The sequence below is a fragment of the Microcaecilia unicolor genome, chromosome 9, assembly GCF_901765095.1.
Source record: "Microcaecilia unicolor chromosome 9, aMicUni1.1, whole genome shotgun sequence".
Classification (NCBI taxonomy): domain Eukaryota; kingdom Metazoa; phylum Chordata; class Amphibia; order Gymnophiona; family Siphonopidae; genus Microcaecilia; species Microcaecilia unicolor.
Genome location: NC_044039.1, coordinates 68894291 through 68922059, shown reverse-complemented (window position 1 = coordinate 68922059; position 27769 = coordinate 68894291). Strand labels below are relative to the sequence as shown.

Genomic DNA, 27769 nt, shown 5'->3' with positions numbered 1-27769 from the left:
GGGTGGGTGGAAGCTTTATAGCTGAGTCCCTAGTCCATCAACTTAATATTCCGACACAAGAATTATCTAAGACCATCCTGCTCTTTTCAGTGTATGGATGCATTCAAGGATATGTAAACACTCAAACGACTCCCGTGAGCTTGCATATTGGCGATCACAGGGAGGACATCTCCCTATATGTCCTTCCATCAGCGGTGCAGCCCATTGTGTTGGGTCTACCATGGCTACAGAGACACAATCCGATCCTGGACTGGGGAAAGGGTGAGATATTGAACTGGGGCGAGTCTTGCAGAAAACTTTGTTTTATTCCCGACACCGATAGTGTGGTCGGCAAACAGCAGGACCAAGACCTGGATGCGTGGATGGATATTAGTGACTCCCTGGACTCTAAGACTTCTACAATTGGTCTGACCTGCACATGTACTTTACCCCAGACCAGTCAGTGCCAAGCTGGATCTTGCAATGTGCCCAGCCTTTAGATTCCAACCAACAGGGGCTCTAGGACGACTCCTCGGGGCTGGCGGTCCCACACCTTACTTAGAAAACCAACCCCAGGGCCTAAGCTTAAGGACAATCCTGAGATTCAGAAATCCAAGAATCATAAGTCAGCAAACCATGGCCCGTAGCGCTACTCTAGCACAGGGCACTCAATCCAGTTCTGCTGACAAAGCCCAGACTCGCCCGCAACCGATCACCTCACGACCCGCGCCTAATGATATGGGCGTTGATGACACACCTAAACTTGTCAGCAGATTCCACCAAGAATTTCCAGGGAAACCCAGACCTCCCGAGAAGTCCGGGCCTTAAGGGGGAGGTACTGTCACAGTTGTGCCCATGTTCCTTGCCTGACCAATTTACTTCAGTTCTTTGAAGGCGTAAACAAACATGTGGACAAAGGGGAGCCGGTTGATATTGTGTATCTGGATTTTCAAAAGGCATTTGACAAGGTACCTCATGAAAGGCTACTGTCACGGTTGTGCCCAAGTTCCTTGCTCTCAGTCACCTCGCCCTCTGGTGGTTAGATCTGGTGGCTGCTATGGACTGATTGCTCGCTGTTTCCCATGTTCCATTAGATATTCCGGTCCAGTCCGGATCTTCCAGCCTTCCAGATTGTTTTGGGAGTTTTTTGGAACTAAGCAGTACCCGGACTTGGTGAACTCCCTTGTATGTTGCCTTTATTAATCACCTGGGAAGCTTTCTAGTTTGTCTTGCAACAGAGGTCCTCAGAGGAGTTTCCTTTGGTGAGAGTTAGTTGCAGTGCTTTTGTGCTATTTCCGGTTGCGGCTTTGACCCTGCTTGTTTCCTGGTTATTCTACTGTCTGCTGCCTGCCTAGACCCGGTTTGTCTCTTGGTTTATTCTACGGCTTGCTGCCTGCCTTTGACCCTGTCTGGTTCCTGGAATATTTCTCTGCTTGCTGCTGTCTGGGACCCCGGGGTGGTTTCTGGAGTGATCTGCTGTTTGCTGGCCGGCTGCTGATCCCTGCAGTTCTGACTTCCTGCCCTGTCCGGTGAGTCCTGCTGGCCGCCTGCACCCAGGGGCTCAACCCCTGAGGAACGGCGGTCAAGTGCAGGTGAAGTTTGGCTGATTTCCTGTCCTGCTTGCTCCAGCTTGCGTTGCCTCGGCTGCAGTTTCCGTCTGGTAGTTCCAGTCCTGGGTTTGCCTTGTCTGTTCTGCCTTGTCTTGTGTTTGGGTGATTCTCCTGCTGCTGCCACTCCTCGGCAGTGGCCCAAGGGTTCACTAACCCAGTGGTTACACGAGAAACCTGACAGCTACAGAGAAAATTGGAGGGTCATGGGATAGGAGGAAATGTCCTATTGTGGATTAAAAACTGGTTGAAGGATAGGAAACAGAGAGTGGGGTTAAATGGGCAGTATTCACAATGGAGAAGGGTAGTTAGTGGGGCTCCTCAGGGGTCTGCTAGGACCGCTGCTTTTTAATATATTTATAAATGATTTAGAGATGGGAGTGACTAGCAAGGTAATAAAATTTGCTGATGACACAAACAGGCTTATTTTCCAAAGTGATCGCCGGCGATCTTCTGACATAAATCGGGAGATGGCTGGCGATGTCGCAAAAGCGGCGAAATCAGTATAATTAAAAGCGGCATTTTTGACACCTTCGCCGCTTTCCCGTTGCCGCACCGGCGAAAGTTCAAGGGGGTGTGTCAATGGCGAAGCAAAGGCGGGACATGGCCGGCTTTTGCGGATAATGGAAAAAAGCGGTGATAATCAGTATTTCGCTGGGTTTACTTGGTCCTTTAATTTTCATGACCAAGCCTCAAAAAGGTGCCCAATTGACCAGATGACCACCGGAGGGAATGGGGGATGACCTCCCCATACTCCCCCAGTGGTCACCAACCCCCTCCCACACTAAAAAAATAAAAATAAAAAACTTTATTGCCAGCCTGTATGCGAGCCTCAAATGTCATACCCATGTCCCAGACAGCAGTATGCAAACCCCTGGAGCAGTTTTTAATGGGTGCAGTGCACTTCAGGCAGGCAGACCCAGGTCCATTCCCCCCCCCTACCTGTTACACTTGTGGTGCTAAGTGTTGAGCCCTCCAACTCCCCCTCCCCCAAACCCACTGTACCCACATGTAGGTGCCCCCCTTCACCCATAAGGACTATGGTAGAGGTGTAGAGTTGTGAGGAGGGGGGGTTGGGGGACTCAGCACCCAAGGTAAGGGAGCTATGCACCTGGGAGGTATTTGTATATTTTTAAAAACATTTTAGAAGTGCCCCCTAGGGTGCCCGGTTGGTGTCCTGGCATGTCAGGGGGACCTGTGCACTACAAATGCTGGCTCCTCCCATGACCAAATGCCTTGGATTTCGCCGGGTTTGAGATGGCCGGCATTTTTTCCCCATTATCGCTGAAAAACAAAACCGGCGATCTCAAACCCGGCGAACTCTGGCATTTGGCCGGGCTAAACCGTATTATCGAAAAAAAAGATGGCCGGCCATCTTTTTAGAAAATACGGTTCTGGCCAGCTGTTGCGCCGCCGCCAAAATAGATCGCCGGTGACCTATTTCACCAGCGACGTTCGATTATGCCCCTCAAAGTTATTCAAAGTCGTTAACTCGCGACAGGATTGTGAAAAATTACAGAAGGACCTTACAAGACTGGGAGACTGGGCGGCTAAATGGCAGATGACGTTTAATGTGAGCAACTGCAAGTGTGGGAAAAAAGAACTCGAATTATAGCTACGTCATGCAAGGTTCCACATTAGGAGTTACGGACCAAAAAAGGGATCTGGGTGTCATCGTCGATAATACACTGAAACCTTCTGCTCAGTGTGCTCCTGCGGCTAGGAAAGCGAATAGAATGTTGGGTATTGTTAGGAAAGGTATGGAAAACAGGTGTGAGGATGTTATAATGCCGTTGTATCGCTCCATGGTGCGACCGCACCTTGAGTATTGTGTTCAATTCTGGTCGCCGCATCTCAAGAAAGATATAGTAGAATTGGAAAAGGTGCAGCGAAGGGCAACTAAAATGATAGCGGGGATGGGATGACTTCCCTATGAAGAAAGACTAAGGAGGCTAGGGCTTTTCAGCTTGGAGAAGAGACGGCTGAGGGGAGACATGATAGAGGTATATAAAATAATGAGTGGAGTGGAACAGGTGGATGTGAAGCGTCTGTTCACTCTTTCCAAAAATACTAGGACTAGGGGGCATGCAATGAAACTACAGTGTAGTAAATTTAAAACAAATCAGAGAAAATGTTTCTTCATCCAACGGGTAATTAAACTCTGGAATTCGTTGCCGGAGAACGTGCTGAAGGCGGTTAGCTTGACAGAGTTTTAAAAGGGGTTAGACAGTTTCCTAAAGGACAAGTCCATAAACCACTACTAAATGGACTTGGGAAAAATCCACAATTTCAGGAATAACATGTATAGAATGTTTGTACGTTTGAGAAGCTTGCCAGGTGCCCTTGGCCTGGATTGGCCGCTGTCATGTACAGAATGCTGGGCTCGATGGACCGTTGGTCTTTTCCCACTCTGCCATTACTTATGTACCTTTGAAGAAAATAAACACCAGATTTGGAATCTTTTATCCAGCGCGCATGCGAGTCACTTTCAACAGCAAAACTAAGGATTTCAAGAAGCCAGATGCCCTAGCAAACTACCTGGAGGAAATATATCCGAGCAAATTAGACGTAACATGACAATTTACCTTTCAGCATTATAATCTGGTATTGCTTTTCCAGATGCAGATCCAGATCATGAAATATTCAGTTCAAGAAGGATATAAATTGCATACACAAATCTTATTTTCCTCTTATACAAAGTTAAGGTTGGTTGCCAGAACTAGTATTGTCATAAGGTATTCCTGAACTCTGCATATCTGATCAGTATAATATTGTTCACTATAACAGTTGTATTTCTATAAGTCAGTAATTACTAATCTCCTAATAAGGATTAATGTAGTGGTTGTAGATATGGTACACTACTTTCTATGCTTGACATGATACAGGGTAAAAAAATAGTGGGAGCTCTCACGACACGCATACTTCCTCTCTCTCTCTCTCTCTCCATGTGTTCTTCATGTACTTGTGCTTCTCCATTTTTCTCTGCACAAGATTAGCAGTTATACATGTCTGAGTATCATCATCTTATGTTTACTAAGTTGTTTCTCTTTCTCTTTGATAAGTCACAGTATTTATTCTAGAACAAACTTCAACAAAATCTCCTTAAACCTTTATCATGGTTAGCACAATAATATCTTTCAATGTAAAGGGCCTAAAGAACCACATCAAGAGAAAAAGATCAACTTATATTTCAAAATTAACACCTGACATAATTATGTTACCAGAAACTCATTTATCTGTTACTGAGTCTAGTAAAATTTCCATTAAAAATTTCCTACCTCCCGTTTTCTCCCCAGCATTAGGTAATAAAAATGGTGTTATGGTGTTAATTAAAAAACACAAGGATCTGGATATACTTTCATATAAAACTGACAATATGGGCAGATGGGTTAAAATAACTATTAAAATTTTCAATAAAACAATTTCCATAATTAATATTTATGCTCCCAATATTGATTCACCTGAATTTTTCTTATCTTTAGCCGATTTGATTGCTTCTGAAGGTAATACTCCTTGTATTATAGGTGGTGATTTCAACCTTATACTAAATGCCTTACTAGACAGGAAATCTAAATATTCATATAATTCTCCTAAGGCATGGCAAACTCTTTGAGATCTAATGCCACAATTTAACCTCTATGATGTCTGGAGATTAACACTTTTATTAGAGTATGAATATACTTTTTTTTTTTCAAACCCTCATAACGCTTATTCTAGAACTGATTATTTCTTAATATCGACTTCTTTATTATGTGATGTTTATCATACTAATATTGGTAATATTTTATTATCAGACCATGGCGGTATCACCCTCCAACTTCATAGAGGTTACTCATCAGAAAATAGACCTCGTTGGAGATTTAACTCTGCATTGCTAACTAATACCAAGTTTATAGGAAAAAAATCAATGAAGAGATACAAGAATTTCTTTCATTTAACTCTCCTAATCATACCTCTTGGCATACGTTTTGGGACGCCTTTAAGGCATTTATTTAGAGGTGTCATAATCACATTTGCTGCATCGAGAAATAAAGAACTAAATAAAAAAATTATGATACTGGAAAATAAAATAAAATCTTTGGAAGCTATTCACATAGGTGATACTTCTAATATACAAATATTAGAAGAACTTAAATTATCCAGACTTCAATATAATTCACTGCTTGGCTCTGGGGCCAGTAAGGACATTTTTATTAAAAATGCCCAATACTACTATGAAGGTAATAAAGCAGGCCATTTACTAGCTAATTATTTGAAAGTACGTAAAGAAAAAAAATACTATTTCACTAATTAATGGCAAAAATAATAAATCTTTGACCAATAACATAGACATAGCAAATAGATTTCAATCCTTTTATAAGGATTTATATTCTTCTGAAATTGTTGAAGAAACAGTAAAATATGATTTTTAAGAAAATTTAGAACACCCTACAATCACAAAGGAGGACAATGAACATTTATCTAAAAAAAAAATCACTGTTGATGAAATTAATGATGCCATTCAAAGCATGGCGACCAAAAAGGCTCCAGGGCCGGATGGCCTCCCTATAGAATTTTATTCTGCATTCAAAACATTATTATCTCCTATCCTTTGTTATTATAATTATATGATAGAATCAGGTATTACCACAGGTTCTTTTACTGAAGCTGTCATTATTGTGTTATTAAAACCAGATAAAGATCCCACACTAGTGCAAAATTATAGACCTCTATCTCTAATAAATCTAGGTACTAAGATCTTTGCAAAAATTATATCAGAGAGATTGCAAAATATATTATCCAAGTTAATACATTCAGATCAATCTGGATTTATGCATGGTAGATCATCATCAGATAATACAAGAATCTTTTCTAATATATTAATACATGGTCAAGAACATCCTGGCCCCTTGGTTGCAATTGGTCTCGATGCCAAAAAGGCATTCGACCGTGTTGAATGGCCTTATTTGTTTAAAGTCCTTCACTGGTATGGTTTTTCTGGAGACTCTATTAAGATGATTAAGGTCTTGTATACATCACCATCCACATGCATACAAGTAAATGATGTTACATCGAAACCCTTTAACCCAACAAGAGGTACTAGACAGGGCTGTCCCCTCTCCCCCCTCAAGCCTCTACTAACAGTTATTCATCAGACCCCCCTTATTCAAGGCATTAAAATTAATCAAACCACCATTAAATTAGCTGCATATGCAGATGATGTACTCGTATTCACCTCTCGTTCTTCAATTCCTCATATTTTGAATATAATATCAAAATATGCATAAATATCTGGGTATAAATTGAACACTGCAAAAACTGAATTACTACCTATAAATTGTGTTTATATGAAACATATCATTCAGCAATATCACTGCCAATGGAACGAACAACAGATCAAGTATCTGGGTGTTTTATTTGGCCCTACAATGGAAGACACTCTTAACTATAACTCCACTAATATAATTAAAATTGTTGACGATTTAACTCAAAAATGGTCACCGCTGAGACTGAATTGGTGGGGACGGCTGGAAACTATAAAAATGATGATTGTACCAAAAATCAATTATATACTAAGTATGTTGCCAGTCTTATTAAAACTAACAATTTACAAGAAAATTGAATCAAAACTAATCCAATTCCTATGGGCCAATATAACACCTAGAATATCCATTAAGAAATTGAAGGCTTGTCCTATGAATGGTGGTGTAAATTTTCCAAGTTTCTATGACTATTATATATCTTTCTTATTGAAACAAAACTCACTATTTATGTCTGACAAGGAGCAATTTAACGCTTTTTCTTGATTCCATATAGAAGCTAATAAGCAATCAAACACTCCCTCATATTATTTACCCTGGTCTCAACAAGACAAGATTCCAATAACATTCTGTTTGTGACTCTAAAAACTGTATTCAAAGAAATTGACTCAGTTGTAAAAAATCCGCTAAAGAATTCTATATACATCCCCATTTGGAATAATTCAACTTTCAAAATCAACAAAAATTGCATAAACTGGCCTGTTTGGGAAAAAGCTGGCATCTGATCATTAGATGATGTTATCAAAGACCATTCTTGGATACCCTTCTCTCAGCTTTGCCTGAAATATGGACTTCCCAATACCTGCTGCTATCAATGGTTACAGCTCAAGCACTGTGTGTATGCTGCTATAGACATTAAAAAAACTATCCATTGACTCTCCGAGTTGTTGGCAATTATGCAGAACTCTAATGTCTTGAATTAAATAATTCAACAGGCTAAATATGGTTCATCTATTAGTACTATGCAGTCATGGGAACATGAATTAAATCTACTACTACTACTACTACTACTATTTAGCATTTCTATAGCGCTACAAGGCATACGCAGCGCTGCACAAACATAGAAGAAAGACAGTCCCTGCTCAAAGAGCTTACAATCTAATAGACAAAAAATAAATAAAGTAAGCAAATCAAATCAATTAATGTGAATGGGAAGGAAGAGAGGAGGGTAGGTGGAGGCGAGTGGTTACAAGTGGTTACGAGTCAAAAGCAATGTTAAAGAGGTGGGCTTTCAGTCTAGATTTAAAGGTGGCCAAGGATGGGGCAAGACGTAGGGGCTCAGGAAGTTCAGGCGTAGGGTGCAGCGAGACAGAAGGCGTGAAGTCTGGAGTTGGCAGTAGTGGAGCAGGGAACAGATAAAAAGGATTTATCCATGGAGCGGAGTGCACGGGAAGGGGTGTAGGGAAGGACGAGTGTGGAGAGATACTGGGGAGCAGCAGAGTGAGTACATTTATAGGTTAGTAGAAGAAGTTTGAACAGGATGCGAAAATGGATAGGGAGCCAGTGAAGGGTCTTGAGGAGAGGGGTAGTATGAGTAAAGCGACCCTGGCGGAAGATGAGACGGGCAGCAGAGTTTTGAACCGAGAGGGGAGAGGTGACTAAGTGGGAGGCCAGCAAGAAGCAGATTGCAGTAGTCTAAACGAGAGGTGACAAGGGTGTGGATGAGGGTTTTGGTAGAGTGCTCGGAAAGAAAGGGGCGGATTTTACGGATGTTGTAAAGAAAGAAACAACAGGTCTTGGCAATCTGCTGGATATGAGCAGAGAAGGAGAGAGAAGAGTCAAAGATGACCCCCAAGGTTTCGAGCTGAGGAGACAGGGAGAATGAGAGAGCCATCAACAGAAATAGAAAACGGGGGGAGCGGGGAGGTGGGTTTGGGGGGGAAATGAGAAGCTCGGTTTTGGTCATATTTAATTTCAGGTGGCGTTGAGACATCCAGACAGCAATGTCAGACAAGCACGCTGAAACTTTGGTTTGGATGCAAGGTGAGATATCAGGGGTAGAAAGGTAGATTTGGGAGTCATCAGCATAGAGATGGTAGGGAAAGCCATGGGATGAGATTAATGAACCAAGGGAAGAAGTGTAGATAGAAAAGAGGAGGGGACCAAGAACAGAACCCTGAGGTACGCCGACAGGCAGAGGGATAGAAGTATCCACCAGAGTGAACACTAAAGGTGCGGAGGGAGAGGTAGGAAGAGAAGCAGGAAAGGACAGAGCCCTGGAATCCAACTAAATGAACAAGAGTGGCAACATTTTTTGGCATAAGTCTACACATACCACCAAATCAGCATCTACCTCACAATCCATGTTCTTTCTAGCACAGAAAGCATTTTGGACACCGTCTAAACTTGCCAAGTTAAATAAAAATACAAAAAAACCACTTGGATAAATGCTGGATATGTGATATGAACACTGGAACGCTTAAATACATTATTTACTCATGCTCATATATACAAGAGTACTGATCCTCAGTATGGAATACTATCAGGCTTATTTTCGAAAGAGAAGGGCGCCCATCTTTCGACACAAATTGGAAGATGGCAAATCGGCATAATCGAAAGCCGATTTTGGGCGTCCTCAACTGCTTTCCATCGCGGGCTTTCCATCGCGGGGATGACCAAAGTTCACGGGGGGGGGGGGGGAGTTGGAAGCATAGCGAAGGCGGGACTGGGGCGTGCTTAACACATGGGTATTCTCGGCCAATAATCGAAAAAAGAAGGGCGTCCCTAACGAACACTTGGACAACTTTACTTGGTCCTTTTTTTTACGACCAAGCCACAAAAATGTGCCCTAAATGACCAGATGACCACCGGAGGGAATCGGGGATGACCTCCCCTTACTCCCCCAGTGGTCACCAACCCCCTCCCACCCTCAAAAAAAAAACTTAAAAAAAATTTTTGCCAGCCTCTATGCCAGCCTCAAATGTCATACCCTGCTCCATGACAGCAGTATGCAGGTCCCTGGAGCAGTTTTAGTGGGTGCAGTGCACTTCAGGCAGGCGGACCCAGGCCCAACCCCCCCTACCTGTTACACTTGTGGTGGTAAATATGAGCCCTCCAAAACCCACCACAAACCCACTGAACCCACATCTAGGTGCCCCCTTCATGTGTAAGGGTTATGGTAGTGGTGTACAGTTGTGGGTAGTGGGTTTTGGGGGGCTTAGCACACAAGGTAAGGGAGCTATGCACCTGGCAGCTTTTTCTGAAGTCCACTGTAGTGCCCCCCCTAGGGCGCCCGGTTCGTGTCCTGGCATGTCAGGGGGACCAGTGCACTATGAATGCTGGCTCCTCCCACGACCAAATGGCTTGGATTTGGCCGTTTCCTTGGTTTCCTTGGTTTCTATTATCGCCGAAAATCGTGGGCGACCCTCTCTAAGGACGACCATCTCTAAGGTCGACCTAAATGTTGAGAGTTGGGCGTCCCCAACCGTATTATCGAAACGAAAGTTGGACGCCCATCTTGTTTCGATAATACAGGTTTCCCTGCCCCTTTGCCGGGACCTCCTGCGAGGTCGTCCTCAGGAAAACTTGGGCACCCCGTTCGATTATGCCCCTCTGTATCATCTACATTAAATATTTCAGATCCCTTTTCCTATGAGATAGCTATTCGAGGCTCCTTGGCAATACAAGCACCACTGGATAAATATCAAACACAATTATTGGACATACTTCTTCATCTGGCTTTAAGAACGCTCTTTTTCTGCTGGAAAGACTTATCTAAAGTAACTTTATTAACATGGTGGAACTCATTATGTTTATTAGCTAAATATGAATATGCAGCTGCTGAAAAATTTAATTCACTTCTTAAATACAAAAAGATATGGGCTCCTTTACTAGACCAACAGCACAATATTCTTTCGCAGAATTGAAATATATGTATATTCACTGTGACTCTTATTTTGTAACAATACTTATTGCCTCACTCATGCCCTCAGACATGTATTTTGATGCTTAGTTATCGTTTTTTCACTGACTAACTTGATTGATTAGTCATTTGTTGAATACTATTACTTTGCTTTTGATGTTTCTCTTTCAAAATAAAAATATTGGAACTAAAAAAAAAAGGAATATATCAATTTTTTTAATGTACATCTGCCAGAACTAGTTTTAGACATGGCTGGAGCCCATGAGAATAACCTCACTCACTGGCCTTCAATCAGGGCCGGTCCTAGGGTCTCTGGCGCCCCCCTGCAGACTATCAGTTGGCGCCCCCCCCCCCATATCCTTTCTCTCTTCTCCCACCCTGCCCCTGTCCAGCGATTCTCCTTCGCCTCCCTCCCCCTCCCATTTATGCCCACCTGCCCGCCCGCTTCTCCCCCCAACATCCCTCTTTTTCTTCTTGCCACCCTGCGTGGTTTAAGTCTTTTTAAAAATTTACCTCCGTCCCAGCGTCCGCGTCATTTGAAAGCCCTTCCCGTCTCTAGCCTTCCCTCCCTTCGTGAGTTCGTTCCCGCAGAGTCCCGCCCTCGAGGAAATGACGTCAGACGGCGGGACTCTGCGGGAACGAACTCACGAAGGGAGGGAAGGCTAGAGACGGGCAGGGCTTTGAAATGACGCAGACGCTGGGACGGAGGTAAATAAAAGATTTAAACCCCCAAGGGCGGTGTGGTATGGCAGCACAGCACCGCAGCAGCACCCTTGAAGGCAGGCGCCCCTGCGGTGCTTACCCCGCTTACTGGGTTTGACCAGCCCTGCCTTCAATCTTCTGCACAGCAGTGGTAAATCTCCAGCATCTCTGGATTGAGTAATTTGCGGGGTGGTAGAGCACTTGTAGGAGGTAGTTTATGGAGTTGGGAGGCAGACTGGGGGTTATTGTCAATTGCATTATTTATTTATTTAAAAAATGTATAGACCACTATCTAATAGAGATGCACTTAGAGTAAAGGAGAGAGGTAAGCGGCCACTGACGGTCAAGGTGAGCCACCCAGATACTTAATTGCTGATTAGAGAGTGGGATCAGTTATTTGTGAGAAAGCGGGAATTGTACAGAGAGAGAGCCCACACAGGTCATCTTGAACAACTATGTTTGCCACAGAAGTTTCATGACAACATGGGACACTTGTGGATAGGTAGAGTGGCATAATCGAAAGGACATCCAAGTACGAATTAGGACGCCCTTGCGAAGTCGTCCAAAATCACATAGCTATAATCGAAAAGTAATATGGACGTCCTTAGACATTTGATTATCACAGTTCAAAACGCCCAAATAACAGCCGCACAAAGGGTATTAAAAAGGGCGCCTTTAGACATTCGATTATCGCCGTTGAAAACGACCAAATCTGGCCCGCACAAACTATACTCAAAACAATGTACCTAGTTGTTCCGCAAGTACAGTGCATTCAGTTCCAGACATCCAGACACGGGAAATATGAGGAAGGTTCATAAGCATAAAAAACAGGAGGATCATGCTGGTCCACCGAATATTCCTCATATTTCCCGTGTCTGGATGTCCGGAACTGCATGCACTGTACGTACGGAACATGCAGCAATATGCATATTGTGTATATGTGAAAAGGTTCGCATTCTTCATACTGATCTATATAAGGCAAGCTCCGCACGCATCAAGGGCCCGCACGCATAACAACCATTCATGCATGTCAGGGACGTCTATGCTTACGATGGCGTCCACGTGCTGACTCGGCCATATATGGAATGGTAATCCATATATGGAGCTGTGCACGAAACGACATCCGTCACGCAAGGACGTCCACATAAGGCGCTTGTTTTCCAACACTTATTCACTGAGAAATATGGAGGAGCTCCCTAGAGAGCCCAATTACAGTGAGGCTGAGAGCCTGCTGCTGGTGCGGCTGTGCCTTAGGCACCGGCACCGGCACCGGCTCTTCATCCACCACCACCACCTGCAATGAGAGCCTGGTCCCGCATAAGGGACAGGCTGCAAAGGTAAGTGTTTGTCCCCCCCCCCCCCCCCCCCATCAGGTCCCCCTCCTGTAGCTACACATATAAGAGCTCCGTCATCAATGTAAGCACTAACTGGAGTCTGCATTCATGGATAATGAATAATGTGTACATGCACAATCAGTAATAAAATGTATGTACTACAAAGGAACACCAATCCCACATCCCTACAATAATGCATACAAACGGTACTTTCTGGCCTCGTGGCCACCTCTATGACATCATCTGTACCAATGGATTGTCACCCCCCCTCCCCCCCATCAGTGGTGTGCGTGTGTGCTATTTGAATTCCAAATGAATTTGTGTGCTGAAGGCAAGAAGGGCCATTCCCTGACTCCTGCTGTACAAACTTATATATTGCAGAAGATTCGGCATCCACAGGGACCTGCAGTCTCTGCGCAGGAGGTTCCGACGCATATGCCGCGAGAGCTCTGAGATCAGGGCAGTGCGACAGCGCCTGAGGACTCGGCTAAGTATCAAAAACAGGACACCTGTACTCATTTGTAAATGTATTTATTGAATAATGCAAATGTACTGTACAATATCAGTTTCCATGTGGCTAATAGGCACCTAGTAAGTCATAACACCTCTGTCCCAGATCAAGGCCTCAGGTTGCAGGTGCCCTCCCATGAGTGTGGCTGCAACTTCCAACAAACCTCCTCCGAGATGAATGAGATGACATGCCTCACTTTAGTATCCCCCTTTCTGGGGTGGGTGGATACTGTTTCCTGGTAGTCCTGCCTGAGTTCCTGCTTTTAGTGGATGTCATTGCCTCATATTAAAATTATGTGCAAAACCCCCTCCCCCCCAAAAAAATAATACAAAGAACAAAAACCGGTCAGCAAACCCTAGTCACATATCATAATGCAAACATACTGGTCACCAATGAGTGTGGTCTGTCAACATGTCCTGTGTGTTCTGTGTCAGAGCAGCTTCCAGGGTCCCTGTCATGTCATCTGATGCATCTCAGTCCCCATGGGTATAGGCCACGCCTCACCACACCTTTCCCCATCCCCCACCTCAGGCCACCCAGCTCCTGCACTATGCAAGCCATGTTGCATGTGCTGATCTCAACCACAATCCTTTTACATACACAGGGCTCCGGCAGCAGCAGGAGGAGGAGGAGGCGACTGAGGAGGGCCAGCAGGTGGAGGAGGAGGAGGCAGCCAAGGAGGGCCAGCAGGAGGAGGAGACGCCTGAGGAGGACCAGCAGGAGGAGGAGGCGGCCGCGGAGGGCCAGCAGGAGGAGGAGGAGGGGGTCCTTATAATTGATGAGGCCATTATGGAGGAGCCCTCACCACCTGCAGCTCCATCCCCTGGCCCAGCTCCAGCCCTGCGCCTCCTGCAGCAGCTGGTAGATGGCCAGAACCAGGTGCTGCAGGAGCTCGCAGCCATAAGACAGGGTAATGAGCAGCTCCACAGGCCACTGAGGGTGCTTGTGGTGCTGCTCATTACCCTGCTACAAAGGGCACTACACACAGGGTGTGGCCGCCCTTGAAAGACTTGGGGGAATGGGGGGATTTGTAGGGTTGGGGGAGGAATTGTGTCCCCATTTTTCAATAAATATTTGTGTTCTATATTGCATATAACAGGGTGTGTGTGTGTCTGTACCTTGTGCATTACATATTATCAAATGCTGGTGTTGATGTGAGAGGAGGCAGCAATATGCATTGCATGAAATGTGAAGTGTCAAAGAGAAATTTGATGCATATCTGTGATAATTGTGCCCATACAGAAGGCCACAAATGGCCATCCAGCCTCTCTCCCTCCCCCTTACCATAGAGCTCCACAGCACAGAGTGCTGTAAATAATAGATTTGTTGTCTAGCACTTGTGATCTGCAAAGTAGAAACTTGCAGATAACCCTAGGTAGCACACAGACGATGTTTGCTCTCTGATCACCAGACACCCTTACCCACAATCACACCACATTGGTGGGGGCCACCAAGGAGCTACAAGCAGCTGGGTCATCTTTTCACATTCAATGCATCAACAATGGTATATAGTGCTGAGGAGAAAAGGGAAAACAATGGAAAAAACATTAGATGGATGGTTACTTCAGCACAATTGCAATATAATACAACAGGTACAGAAGGGCAAAGGCTAGTGGGACATAAATAAATATGATTTTAAATATTTGGCTCACATTTTTCAGTAGTAACTCAAGGTGAATTACATTCACGTATTCTGGGCATTTCTCTGTCCCAGGATGGGTCTAAGTTTGCACCTGGGGCAATGGAGGGTTAAGTGACTTGGCCAAGATCACAAGGAGCAGCAGTGGGAATTGAACTGGCAACTTTTGGATTATAAGGCTGGTGCTCTAACCACTAGGCCACTGTAGCCACCAGACTGTGGCCATCTGCAAGTAATTTGGGTTGGGACCTGTAACCACAAACCCTCTCCCTCACCATGACTTCAGGGCTCAATAGGCAGTAACTGTGGCCACCTTGAAACTAGTTTGCAGGCTACATGTTAGAAATGTTGTTGTTCCATAACTATGGAGGATTGTAGGACTGTGTTTGATAATGTGGTAAAGACATTCATTGCATATATTAAGCCCCCCTCCCCCTCCCAGCATACTTCCGAATGGGTGGGTACCTCATAAATGGGGATTGGGGTTCACCACATAAAGAAGGATGGAACCTACCGGGAAGCAGTACAGCAGCTACAACCGCTGGAGCACAGCATTGAGGACCTATGGCAAAAACCACACAGTACAGCCCTGATGGTCTCCAACCATCACTGCTACAACCACTGCACAGCAACCTGGTGAAAAGAGAGGTAACAGTTGAATGCACAGTACATACCGTGACTGGAGAGTCCTTAATCATGAGCAGAAACAGAAGAGATGGCTGAGAAGTATGAGCTTACCTTGAACTTCTGTTGCAAGATTGTGTACATGATTGGTGTGTCTTTTATCTCCTGGACCACTAACTCAATTTCTGCAGCAGTCAAATGACCCTTACCTGTGGGCGCTTGCTTTGGTGCCATTGTACCAATCTCTTCGCTCCCACAGACTGGCTGCTACAACCACGCACAGAGAATGGGAGACAGTAAGGGAGCAGCTCAAGGGATGTGGAAGAGTGCAAACGGAAGTGGTGGCCGCCACCAAAATTAAGAACCCCCTAAATAAACAGGTGTACTAAAGCATACAGTGGCAAACACAAAGGCTACTATAAGTGAAGCTAAAACGCTTTGAAATACCAATGCATAATGTAAAGAAAAACTGGAAAGGGGCAAGCACAGAGAATGGTGTTTTAAAGGGCCAGCAATAAAGGGTATGCAGCTATGAACGTCCATAGTTCTCCACCCATAATTGAAATCACGCAGCCCAAACCGCTAGAGCAGGTGCGGACGTTTAGGGATTTTGTGCATAATCGAAATTAGTACGCACATGTCAGGCCCACCTATCCTGTTCCTACATGGGCATCTCTGGCGAGTATTTAGGCGTTCTTCTCCGTATTTTCGAACCTTATTCGTATCATGGCACCACGGCAGCCCCTGATCCGCAAGGATAATTTTAGTGATGGGGAAGTGGAGCTACTGGTCCAGGAGATTGAGCAATGCCACAGCAATCTGTTCGCTCCCAAAGGCCAGCGCCTGGCTGCAAGTACAAAGCAGCGCGAATGGGAGGCGGTAAGGGACTGCCTGAATGCAGTCTTCGATTGTGGGAGAGACGTCGAAGAGTGCAAGCGTAAGTGGCGGAAGCTGAGGCGGGATGTGAGGAGGAAGGCTGGTGCCAACCCCGCAGCAGATGACACCGCGAACCTCACCCCCATGGCGCGCATGGTCCACGTCCTCTTACCCCAGGAGGGCATCCATGGGATCGGGTCCCTTGACACCTCTGCACAGCCTGAGGGCTCAAGTATGTTGACCATTATGAAGCTGGGGTATCTGTTGTGCTGCACTACGTGCTACACAAGTGGGGGGGCAGGAGGAGGGAGGTGGGGGAGGAGTTTCAGCAGTTTGTGTCTCTCACTGTCTTCATATCTAGACTAAAATGTCACGTATTCCAAAGCAGGAACTTGGTTTGTGAGCCCTTGGGCCACCGCCAAGGAGTGGCAGCGGCAGGCAAAACCACCCCACACCAGAGGCAAGGCAGAACTCTAACGAGCAGTGAGACTTCACCTACACTTGGCCACTTTTCACCAAGAGTTGAGCTCCTGGCTTCAGGCGGCCGGTAGGACTTGCAGGACAGGGCAGGACTGGAGAACAGCTAGGCAGCACAGGCACTGAGGGTCAGAGGGGAAAGGAACAGACAGGGACAGCAGGGCAAGGTATGGGTAAAATAAAGGACAAGACTGAAAGCTGTACACCGCCACTAAAACAGGGAGCAAAACACTGACTAACAAGACACAAAACTAAAAGCTGCAGAGCAGCCACTAAGATACAAACAGACAAGGACTACATACAAAACTATAACCCAGAGACAAGACTAACAAACAAACAACAAGCTAATCTAACTATCCAAAGACTAACTAGAACAGACAAGAATCAAGGCAGGAAACCAAACTAGAAACTGGACTCAGCAGAAGTGCACCAGCACCCCAACATACCAGGGCCTTAGACGATGCAAAGGCAAGCAGAAATGTTTCAAGATGGCTAATAAGCCCAGAAGCAGTTGAGACTCAGCTGCTGCAATCACCAGGCAGCTACGGGTGCTGTGCAGGCTCAAACAACACAAGCAAACCTGGCAGCCTGGAAGATCCGGACCGGACTGAGCTAAAATCTGTAGTGGGTGATGGTCCATAGCAGCCACCCGTTCTGGCCACCAGAGGGCGAGGAAAGCACAGACGTAACATAAAAGCGCACCTTTATGATGCTGTCTTGACCTCCTAACCACTACTCAGTTGCTCAGTACCCTTACTCACTATCCCCACCTTAGTAATTCCCTTACCTCTTACTTGTTCTGTCTGTGTATCTTAATTACATTGCAAGCTCTATTTGATTAGTGGTAGTACTCATGTGTTTCATAGGAGCAGACTCTGTGGGTGCTTGAGCACCCCCAATATTGAGAAAATATCATGTATGTGTCCAGGGAGGGGTTATTTCCACTGGGCTTAGCACCCCCAATAATTGTTAACAGTTGGCTCCTATGGTATGTGTAGGTTACTACTGTGGCACAACTTTGGGGCCCTTCCCCACTCCCTCGTCTTTTCCCATCACCAAACTGTGCATATTTCCTTCCCACACCTCTGTGCTCTAGTCACTGTGGACCACATGCATGAAACTTAAGGAGCCAGTAATCTGGTTCATAAAGCAGTTCTAGGCAGTCTACCAAGTCAGTAGTAACACAAGACATGCTCAAATTTCCTTCACTTTAACAAATATACAACAAACAGCTTGTCCACAAATTTGTGAGCGGTGTCCTTCTCTTGGCTGTCTGTTCACCACCTCTACCCAGCTGCCTATGGGGCTCTCTTTCACATCGGTGTCAATCCCATTCCTCCTCACCATCTCTTTGCTGGGTCATCAAGTGTGCGCCAATGTATATGAATGCTGAAGGACAAAAGTGGATTATTTTCACCAACACACTTCCTCACCCTTGTGCTATACAGGTGATGACTCTGATGAGGCTGGCCCTAGTGGCCTGCAGTCCCACCAAAGCAGTATCACAGCAGTAGAGGCTCTACCTCCACCACCTGCAGCACCAGCAGTAGAGGCTCTACCTCCACCACCTGCAGAAGCAGCAGCAGCAGAGGCTGTACCTCCACCACCTCCACCAGCAGCAGCAGCAGCAGCAGTAGAGGCTGTCCCTCCACCACCACCTGTAGCCTTTGCTGATGAAGAGGATGAAGAAAGGGGGCAGCTCGTCGCCAGAGGCCATCCAGCCAGAGGAGGCAACTACTACGGATGGCCACTCAATTGCTGCAGCACAATGTGCACTTGGAGGAGTACCGGCAGCAGAAATTACAGCTGCAGCGGGAAGCACTTCAGGCGCAGTGCCAAGCCCACCAGGAACTGCTCCAGGCGCAGCACCAAGCCCACCAGGAGGTGCTCCAGGCGCAGCACCAAGCCCACCAGGAGGTGCTCCAGGCCCAACATGCTATGGACTTCCACATGGCAGCTGAAGCAGCAGGCTGCTGTGTGGATACAGAGGAGGACAGTGGGAGCGGCCCATCAGAGGAGTTAGAACAGCCTTCCTCTGCAGCACCAGCTGCAAAGGGACACCGTGGGAGGGGTAGGAGGGGATGGGGGAGGGGAGGTGGAAAGTGATGGGACATGCTGGAGGGTGAGGGTTGGTGGGGAGTGTTATGTAACTACTTACATGATTTATAGAAATAAATGTGCACTTACTCTCACAGAAAACTTATGTCGATGAGTCTTTGTCTGGCTCTGACCCCACTGGTGAGCAGTGAGCTCTGCTCTGTGGGCGGGGGGTGGAGGGGGCTCCTCTTCCTGCTCATCTGGGGCCTGCTCCTCTGGTGGCTGTGGCTCCTCTGGGAGGGCCTGTCCTCTGCGCAGGGCCAAATTGTGTTACATGCAGCAGGCCACAAAGATCTTGGCCACCTTTTGGGGGCTGTAGAGGAGCTCCCCTCCAGAACGGTCCCGACAGCGGAAATGGTTTTTCAGTAGGCCAAAGGTCCGCTCAATGATCCCCTGGGTGCTCTGATGTCTCCTGTTGTATGTCTCTTCTGCCCCTGGTTGTGGGTGCACCACAGGGGTCATGAGCCAAGTCCTCTGCGGGTAGCCTCGGTCACCTTTGTGGAGAAGCACAATGAAAAAGATGAGTGTGTATTGTTTGGAGCGGCTACCTTGTGGGGGGGGGGGGAGTTAGGATAGTGGGTTATGGAGTGAGCTGGAGGAAGACAGTGCTGAGGGTTGCCCAGTGGAGGAGGTATAGTTTGGGTACATCCATGCTGCACTTACCTAGTAGCCATCCACCAGGGAACTCCCCTCGCTCAAACCTCTGGAAGATGCCCGAGTGCTGCAGGATAAAGGCATCATGAGTGGACCCTGGGTAGCGGGCACACACATCTATGATCTCCCCCTGGGCATCACACACCACTTGCATATTCATGGAGTGAAAGGCTTTGCGGTTTCTGTAAGTGGCCTCTCGTGCCCAGAGGGGGGGGGGGGGGGTCTCAGTGCAACATGTGTGCAGTCAATCACACCTATGACTGAGGGGAAGTGAGCTACAGCATAGAAGGCAGCCATGTTGTTGTGCAGGGCCTGGGGGGTGCTGGGGAAAGTGATGTAGGGAGAGGTGTGAGTAAGGAAAGATTCCAGGAACTGGGTGAGATAGTTTGGAATAGAAGCCTGGGTGAGACCTGTGTTAACAGCTAATACAAACTGGAAACTCCCAGTGGCCAGAACAGAGAGAAATGCAGTGATTTTGAGGTGGACAGGGATGGGGTTATTCCTACGGGTCCTGGGCTGAAGGAGGGGGTTGCAGCTGCTCGCAAAGCTGCTGAATGGTCGCCCTATTGAATCAGTACCTTGTCAGACACTGCTGGTCAGTGAGTTCTAGGAAGGTGGTGCGGGCCCTGAACACTTGGGACCGTGAGTACCTCCTGCGGTGTGTGGCCTCTTCCTCTAACGTGCAAGCCGCCAGTGAATTTAGTGCCTCCATCTCCCTACCAGTGCAAGTAGTAGTAGTCAAACAACAGCACCACACAGAATCTCACTCGCCAAACACGAACACACAGCTGCAGCAGTACAGGGAACACAGAGACAAACGGAGGTAATGGAATACAATATAAACGTGGGAACAGTGAATGGTGAAGGGAAGGCCTGAAAGAGGAAGGAGTATGGGGGTTTGGGGGCTAGAAAGGGGTAGGGAAAGGTGAACAGGTAAAACAGAAACGAGGCAGGTAAGGGAGAAAACGTTCCAACTAGGGCACACAGACAAAGGTAACACGTACTCAACACACTCAGCTTTCTCTGCAAACAACAATTCAGCTCTCCCAACAACGATCTCGCCACTCTCAAACTCCACACAATCGCTAATGGGTCTAAAGACGACTTCCCCCTTACTCTGGACGCTTTTATTTCGGGTCTACCCAATGACGCCCATGTTCGCCCCATGCAAAACCATTTTGCTATCCGTTATATGTTGGAGGCGGCCATCTCGTAACGCCGCCCCTAACACGCCCCTTGTTAGGGCATCCGTAGCTGAGCGTATGCGCGCTGAGGACGCACTGAAAATTGTGTTTTGATTATTAGCTTTGGGCGCCCTTTGCTCATGGAAACGTCTATATGCCTTTTGGGTCGAAATATGGGCGTCTTTAACTTTCAATTATGAGGTGGATAGAGTCCTGCAACTGGTAAGGGACAGATTTTATTGGTCCAAACAATCCAGAGTCCCAGCTGTAAACAGTGTCCCAGCTGTATAAAAAGGAAGACTTTGCCATGGAGAGCAGCAGGTCTGGTGAATATCACTAGCCAAAGTCCATGATTTAGTATGTATTGATTTTTCTGACACTAGAAATGGATTCCCAGCGTAAGGAGAATTTTATTTATTTATTGTTCACTTATATCCCACATTTTCCCACTCATGCAGGCACAATGTGACTTACAAACATTAAATAAAATACAGAATAGGAAAACTTAGAAGAATATACAAGGCGTATGCAGGGGGAGAAGCATCTAACAGGGTGAACTAGCAGGGTAGGAGCCAGGGAGGGTGCATCAAGCAGCGGTATAAAGTGAGGAGTAGGTCTTGGCAAAGAAGTAGGTCTTCAACAACTTTAGTTGTTATATTTTAGTTGTAACAGATAATTTCACTAGATATGCACAGGCATATCCTACCCTGGATCAAAGGGCAGGAACTGTTGCTATGGTCCTATGGGAGAAATTCTTTGTGAACTATGGACTCCCAGCCTGAGTAAACTGGGGAATGATTTTGAGAGCAAACTTATTAAAGAAATGTTAGAGGTGGCTAGCATTAGAATATCTCATACAACACCTTATCATCCGCAGGGAGATCCACAACCAGAGAGGTTTAACAGAACACTGCTATGGTCCTATGGGAGAAATTCTTTGTGAACTATGGACTCCCAGCCTGACTACACTATGGAGTGATTTTGAGAGCAAACATTAAAGAAATGTTAGAGGTGGCTGGCATTAGAATATCTCACACACCACCTTATCATCCGCAGGGAGATCCACAACCAGAGAGGTTTAACAGAACACTGCTGAATATGCTGGGTACTTTGAGACCAGTTCAAAAGAAGAACTGGAATCAGTATGTAAATTATTTAGTACACTCTTATCATTGCATGCATAATGATGCTACCATATTTTCACCTTATTATTTAATGTTTAGGTGGGAGGCTTGTTACCTATTGATCTGTGCTTTGGGGTTTTTGCATATGGGACATTGCCCCAGAGTACGTTTTAAGGGCTATGTCAAACAACTGAAGAAACAGTTGGGGAAGGCATATAGGCCTGCTATAAAATCTGCTTATAAATTGAGCCAGTGTAACAAACACAGGTATGATCAAAGAGTGAAGCAGAATGATTTAGTAGAAGGAGACCAAGTTGTGTTTAAAAAAATGGAGGATTAGCAGGGAAACATAAAATTGCTAATAAGTGGTAGTCCACCCCTTATATTGTGGAAGAAAACAATAATCTACCTGCTTATAGAATCAGACCAGAGTGGGGACAGGGTTCACTAATGACAGTACATAGAAACAATCTTCTACCCACTGGGTAGCTAATGTTTCCTATCGAGGAGAATCAGACAATGCCTGAAGCTTATACCCTACAGACAAGGATGATTGGGCAACAAGTGAGACCTCTGTGCAAACACAAGGTGAACCATGGAGTGGGTAGTGAGGATTCAGAAGAGTTTAATGAGAAAAACATGAGGTACATGTGGGGATCACGGAATCTTGGCTATATCTCAGTAACTTCTGATCAAGACAGAGATGATACAAGACATTTGTCTCCAAGTGAAACCTATGAAAGGGAAGAACAAGATATTCCTCAGAGCCTTAATGAGAGGGGAAGTAATGTGAATGAAAATGAGGGACCAGAGTCTCAGGATCAAGAAGGGGAGGGCAATGTACAAAGGGAAACAGGAAAAAGAGAAACTTAGTCAGTGCACCACTACCACCCCGAAAACCTCAAAAAGCAGACAGAGCTGTAAAACCCATAATAAGACTAACTTACGATAGTCCTGGAACTCAACCACAACTAACTGAACTGCCTGTCATACATATGAGAAAGGACAAAAATTTGAATCTGGAGTATGAGGAGAGGAATGGGTCATAGTGGGAAAGTTTGTATTGAAACCTTGGATTAAAGAAAGTAATGGGGAAAAAATAATATCCTGTTGTGGAGAAACAAGAGATTTAGGAAAGGGTGAGTGCAACCCCATCTGTTTTAAGCAGACTGGCATTTTAATCTGTTTGATTTCTTGTCAGTTCTTGATGTTATATTTGAAAGATCAGAACATCTAATGTATCAATTCCTCTTGGCAACTGGGGATGTGAAGAAAGGGGAGAAGTTTTCTGAGGAGGGAAATATCAGTTGGTGTTTCCTTGGCTCAGAGTGAGCAGATCACAGATGACAGAGAGGTGAAGCATTTTGAGAGTTTGTTGTGTGATCTCTGTCAGTGTAAATAGATCATAGATTACAGAGGTGTGAGAGGTTTTTAGATAATTGTGGGAAGCTGTCAAAGAGAATAGAGTTTAGTGATGACGGAAAGCAGTGAGAGATTTGGCAGAGTTGAATTCACTGAGAATTTCTGGTAGTTCCTGAAGGAAAGGGAAGGGAATTTATCCTTTAATACCTTTTCTTCTTGGGAGGCTCCAAGGCACAGATATATGTTAAGGGTGGGGGAACAACAGAGTTGTCCTAGTAGGGGACATCTGTCAGGTGAGCCCTCCAAATTCAGATAACACTATGGAAGGGGTGTTACATGTTGCCATTTGCATGTCTAGATCCTTCTAAAATGACCTTCTTAGCATTATTACATAGGTTTAATAGTAGTTTTCCACAGGATTGTAAATTTTTATCCTACCAATAATGCACCATCCTCATTGTCAGCTTGTGTTTCATCCAGAAAATAACTGTTCTTGCTCTATAAACTAATTCTTTCAAATTCTACTTCCAAAAAACACTAATCTTCTTAAAAAGCCTTTCACTCAAGCATGAGTTCTCAACCCAGTCGTTGGGACACACCTACCCAATCTGGTTTTCAGGATACCCACAATGAACATGCATGAGATAAATTTGAGTGCACTGCCTCCATTGTATGCAGATTTATCTCATACGTATATATTGGAGGTATCCAAAAAAACTGACTAGCTGGGTGTGTTCCAAGGACTGGGTTCAGAACCCCTGCACAAGAGTAACTGTCCTTAGAGCTTGTCAGATAAGTACAAAAGTAATACCACACTGGGAAAAGACCAAGAGTCCATCGAGCCCAGCATCCTGTCCACGACAGCGGCCAATCCAGGCCAAGGGCACCTGGCGAGCTTCCCAAACATACAAACATTCTATACTTGTTATTCCTGGAATTGTGGATTTTTCCCAAGTCCATTTAGTAGCGGTTTATGGACTTGTTTTTTAGGAAACCGTCTATCCCCTTTTTAAACTCTGCTAAACTATCCGCCTTCACCATGTTCTCCGGCAACGAATTCCAGAGTTTAATTATGCGTTGGGTGAAGAAATCTTTTCTCCAATTTGTTTTAAATTTACTACACTGTAGTTTCATCGCATGCGCCCTAGTCCTAGTATTTTTGGAAAGCGTGAGCAGACGCTTCACATCCACCTGTTCCACTCCACTCATTATTTTATATACCTCTATCATGTCTCCCCTCAGCCGTCTGTTCTCCAAGCTGAAAAGCCCTAGCCTCCTTAGTCTTTCTTCATAGGGAAGTCATCCCATCCCCGCTATCATTTTAGTCGCCCTTCGCTGCACCTTTTCCAATTCTACTATATCTTTCTTGAGATGCGGCGACCAGAAATTAACACAATACTCAAGGTGCGGTCGCACCATGGAGCGATACAACGGCATTATAACATCCTCACACCTGTTTTCCATACCTTTCCTAATAATACCCAACATTTTATTCGCTTTCCTAGCTGCAGCAGCACACTGAGCAGAAGGTTTCAATGTATTATCGACGACGACACCCTTTCTTGGTCTGTAACTCCTAACGTGAACCTTGCATGATGTAGCTATAATTCGGGTTCTTTTTTCCCACATGCATCACCTTGCAGTTGCTCACATTAAATGTCATCTGCCATGTAGCCGCCCAGTCTCCCAGTCTTGTAAGGTCCTTCTGTAATTTTTCACAATCCTGTTGCGAGTTAACAACTTTGAATAACTTTGTGTCATCAGCAAATTTAATTATCTCGCTAGTTACTCCCATCTGTAAATAATTTATAAATATATTAAAAAGCAACTGTCCTAGCACAGACCCCTGAGGAGCCCCACTAACTACCCTTCTCCATTGTGAATACTGCCCATTTAACCCCACTCTCTGTTTCCTATCCTTCAACCAGTTTTTAATCCACAATAGGACTTTTCCTCCTATCCCATGACCCTCCAATTTCCTCTGTAGCCTTTCATGAGGTACCTTGTCAAACGCCTTTTGAAAATCCAGATACACGATATCAACCGGCTCCCCTTTGTCCACATGTTTGTTTACTCCTTCAAAGAATTGAAGTAAATTGGTCAGGCAAGATTTCCCCACACAAAAGCCATGCTGACTTGGTCTCAGTAATCCATGGCATAATTTATCTAATTAGGGTCATAGCTAACTATTTTTTTTAGAAGTCCCTCAACCCCACCATAAGCACAGCTGTTTAGGTATATGGTTGTTTGTGTAGTTTTCCCATATAACAGAATTACTGTTATATTAGTGATTTAAATAGGGTTGCAAGGATGAATAATTTCATTTTGTATGAAACCAACCACTGGTTTCTTTTGTTTCCTTCTACAAGACATTTTGTTATTCTATTCTCAACTCACAAAGGAAGGGTAAAGCAAAGGTGTATATTAGATACTTTGCAAATTAGGAGCTAGTAACTTTTAAGTAGACAGAAAGAAGTGTGATCCAGGAAAAACAATAGCAATCTGCACCATAAATTAAATTCCTTTATTGAAGTCAGACATGGTGCCATGTTTCGACCTGGGCTGCTTCAGGGGTCATAAACAAAACAATATCCTTTCAGTAATTAAATATTCCTTTACCTGACAAGAGTGTTTTTTAAAAATTTCACACAGGAAGTATCACCTCTCATTCACATAGAGAAACAAGTAACATATTCTTTTTTGACTTTTGTAAAGGGATTTAATTTATGATGCAACTAACTATTAACTTTCCTGCTAGTAACTTTTAATCCTTTTGTGCAATATTTTGCAGATATTGATGAATGCGCTTTACCCACTGGGGGACATATCTGCGCCTATCGCTGTAACAATATTCCAGGAAGCTTTCAGTGTTCTTGCCCTCCTTCCGGCTACACAATAGCACCCAATGGAAGAAACTGCCAAGGTAAACTGTTATGGTTTACAATGTAGATCCAAGACCTATTTTTTTATTTAATAACTGTACTTTTAGAAACTGACGGAAACCCAACTGTCCAGTTCAAGAAAGGGTACTGGCTCACTGACTCGGAGTTATTTTTTTTTTTTATTTATTGCATTTGTATCCCACATTTTCCCACCTGTTTGCAGGCTCTATGTGGCTTACAAAGACCTATCATGGCATCACCATTTCAGGGTACAGAGATACAATTGGTGTTACAGGATAACAATAATAACAAGGCTAACAGTAGGTCTAATCAAGCAATTACAGAAAGAGGCAATCATAGTAGGGAGAGTTAGTAATGTGTTGTAGTTGGTTATGGATTCTCGTGGTAGGCTTTGGTGAAGAGATAAGTTTTCAACGATTTGCGAAAGTTTGTTATTTCGTTAATTGTTTTCAAGTGGTTTGGCAGAGCATTCCACATCTGCGTGCTCGTGTAGGAAAAGCTTGATGCATGTGTTAATTTGTATTTTAATCCTTTGCAGCTGGGGAAGTGTAGATTAAGGAAGGTGCGGGCAGATCTTTTGGCATTTCTGGGTGGGAGGTCCACGAGGTCAAGCATGTAAGACGGGGCTTCTCCGTGAATGATTTTGTGAACAGTCGTGCAGATTTTGAAGGTGATCCGTTCTTTAATTGGGAGCCAGTGTAATTTCTCTCTTAGGGGTTTTGCGCTTTCATATTTTGTTCTTCCAAATATAAGTCTGGCTGCGGTGTTTTGGGCAGTTTGAAGTCTTTGACTTGTGACTGTCAGCAGTACTTGGAGATGATATGTGGTTATAACCAAAACTCCGTCATGTTTCACTGCCTATATGGTTGGCATGATGGAGACTTGACAACCAGTGTTTAAGCATGGGTGACTGGTGCCACACAGTGTGGTGGGTGCGGTTCTGGCCACCTTGTTGGGCAGACTGAATGGATCGTGGAGGTCTTTATCTACCATCATTTACTGTGTTAATGTGAGCAAATGCTGTTTCTTGAGGCATACTCAATAGTGTTCAATTAACTATGTAAATTGTTGAATGGAGTTTGAGTTAAAATATGTGTTGTATAATCCTTAGACATGGTGGGGTTCATATTCAGTGTAATTTAAGTGAGTTGGAGAGATTCCTGCCCACTTAAACCACACTAGCCAGCTTATAATTGAAAAAGAAAAACGCCTATATTGCGACCCAAATCGGGAGATAGACGTTTATCTCACAACAACGAATAAAGCGGTATAATCGAAAGCCGAATTTAGACGTTTTCAACTGCACTCCGTCGCGGATGCGGACAAAGTTGATGGGGGCGTGTCAAAGGCGTGGTGAAGGCGGAACTGGGGCGTGGTTATCGGCCGATCAGAGATAGGCGCCTTTCGCCGATAATGGAAAAAAAAATATGCGTTTTTAGCGAGAATTTATGGCACTTTTCCTGGACCCTGTTTTTCCACGAATAGGGCCCCAAAAAGTGCCCTAAATGACCAGATGACCACTGGAGGGAGTCGG

The 27769-nt window shown here is 45.0% G+C and overlaps 1 protein-coding gene across 5 annotated transcripts in view; it reads left to right on the top strand.

Annotated features, from left to right (window-relative positions):
• The window catches only part of FBLN1 (fibulin 1), a 1130965-nt gene that overhangs the window by 677737 nt on the left and 425459 nt on the right, over positions 1-27769 (top strand). For all 5 annotated transcript variants that reach the window (XR_003943425.1, XR_003943426.1, XR_003943427.1 and 2 more), the window contains exon 13: positions 26124-26255. Coding sequence is in view for 1 of the 5 variants with exons in the window: in XM_030215291.1 (XP_030071151.1) it covers positions 26124-26255 (132 nt within the window). In the remaining 4 variants the exon portion in view is untranslated. The remainder of the gene's footprint in view (positions 1-26123; positions 26256-27769) is intronic.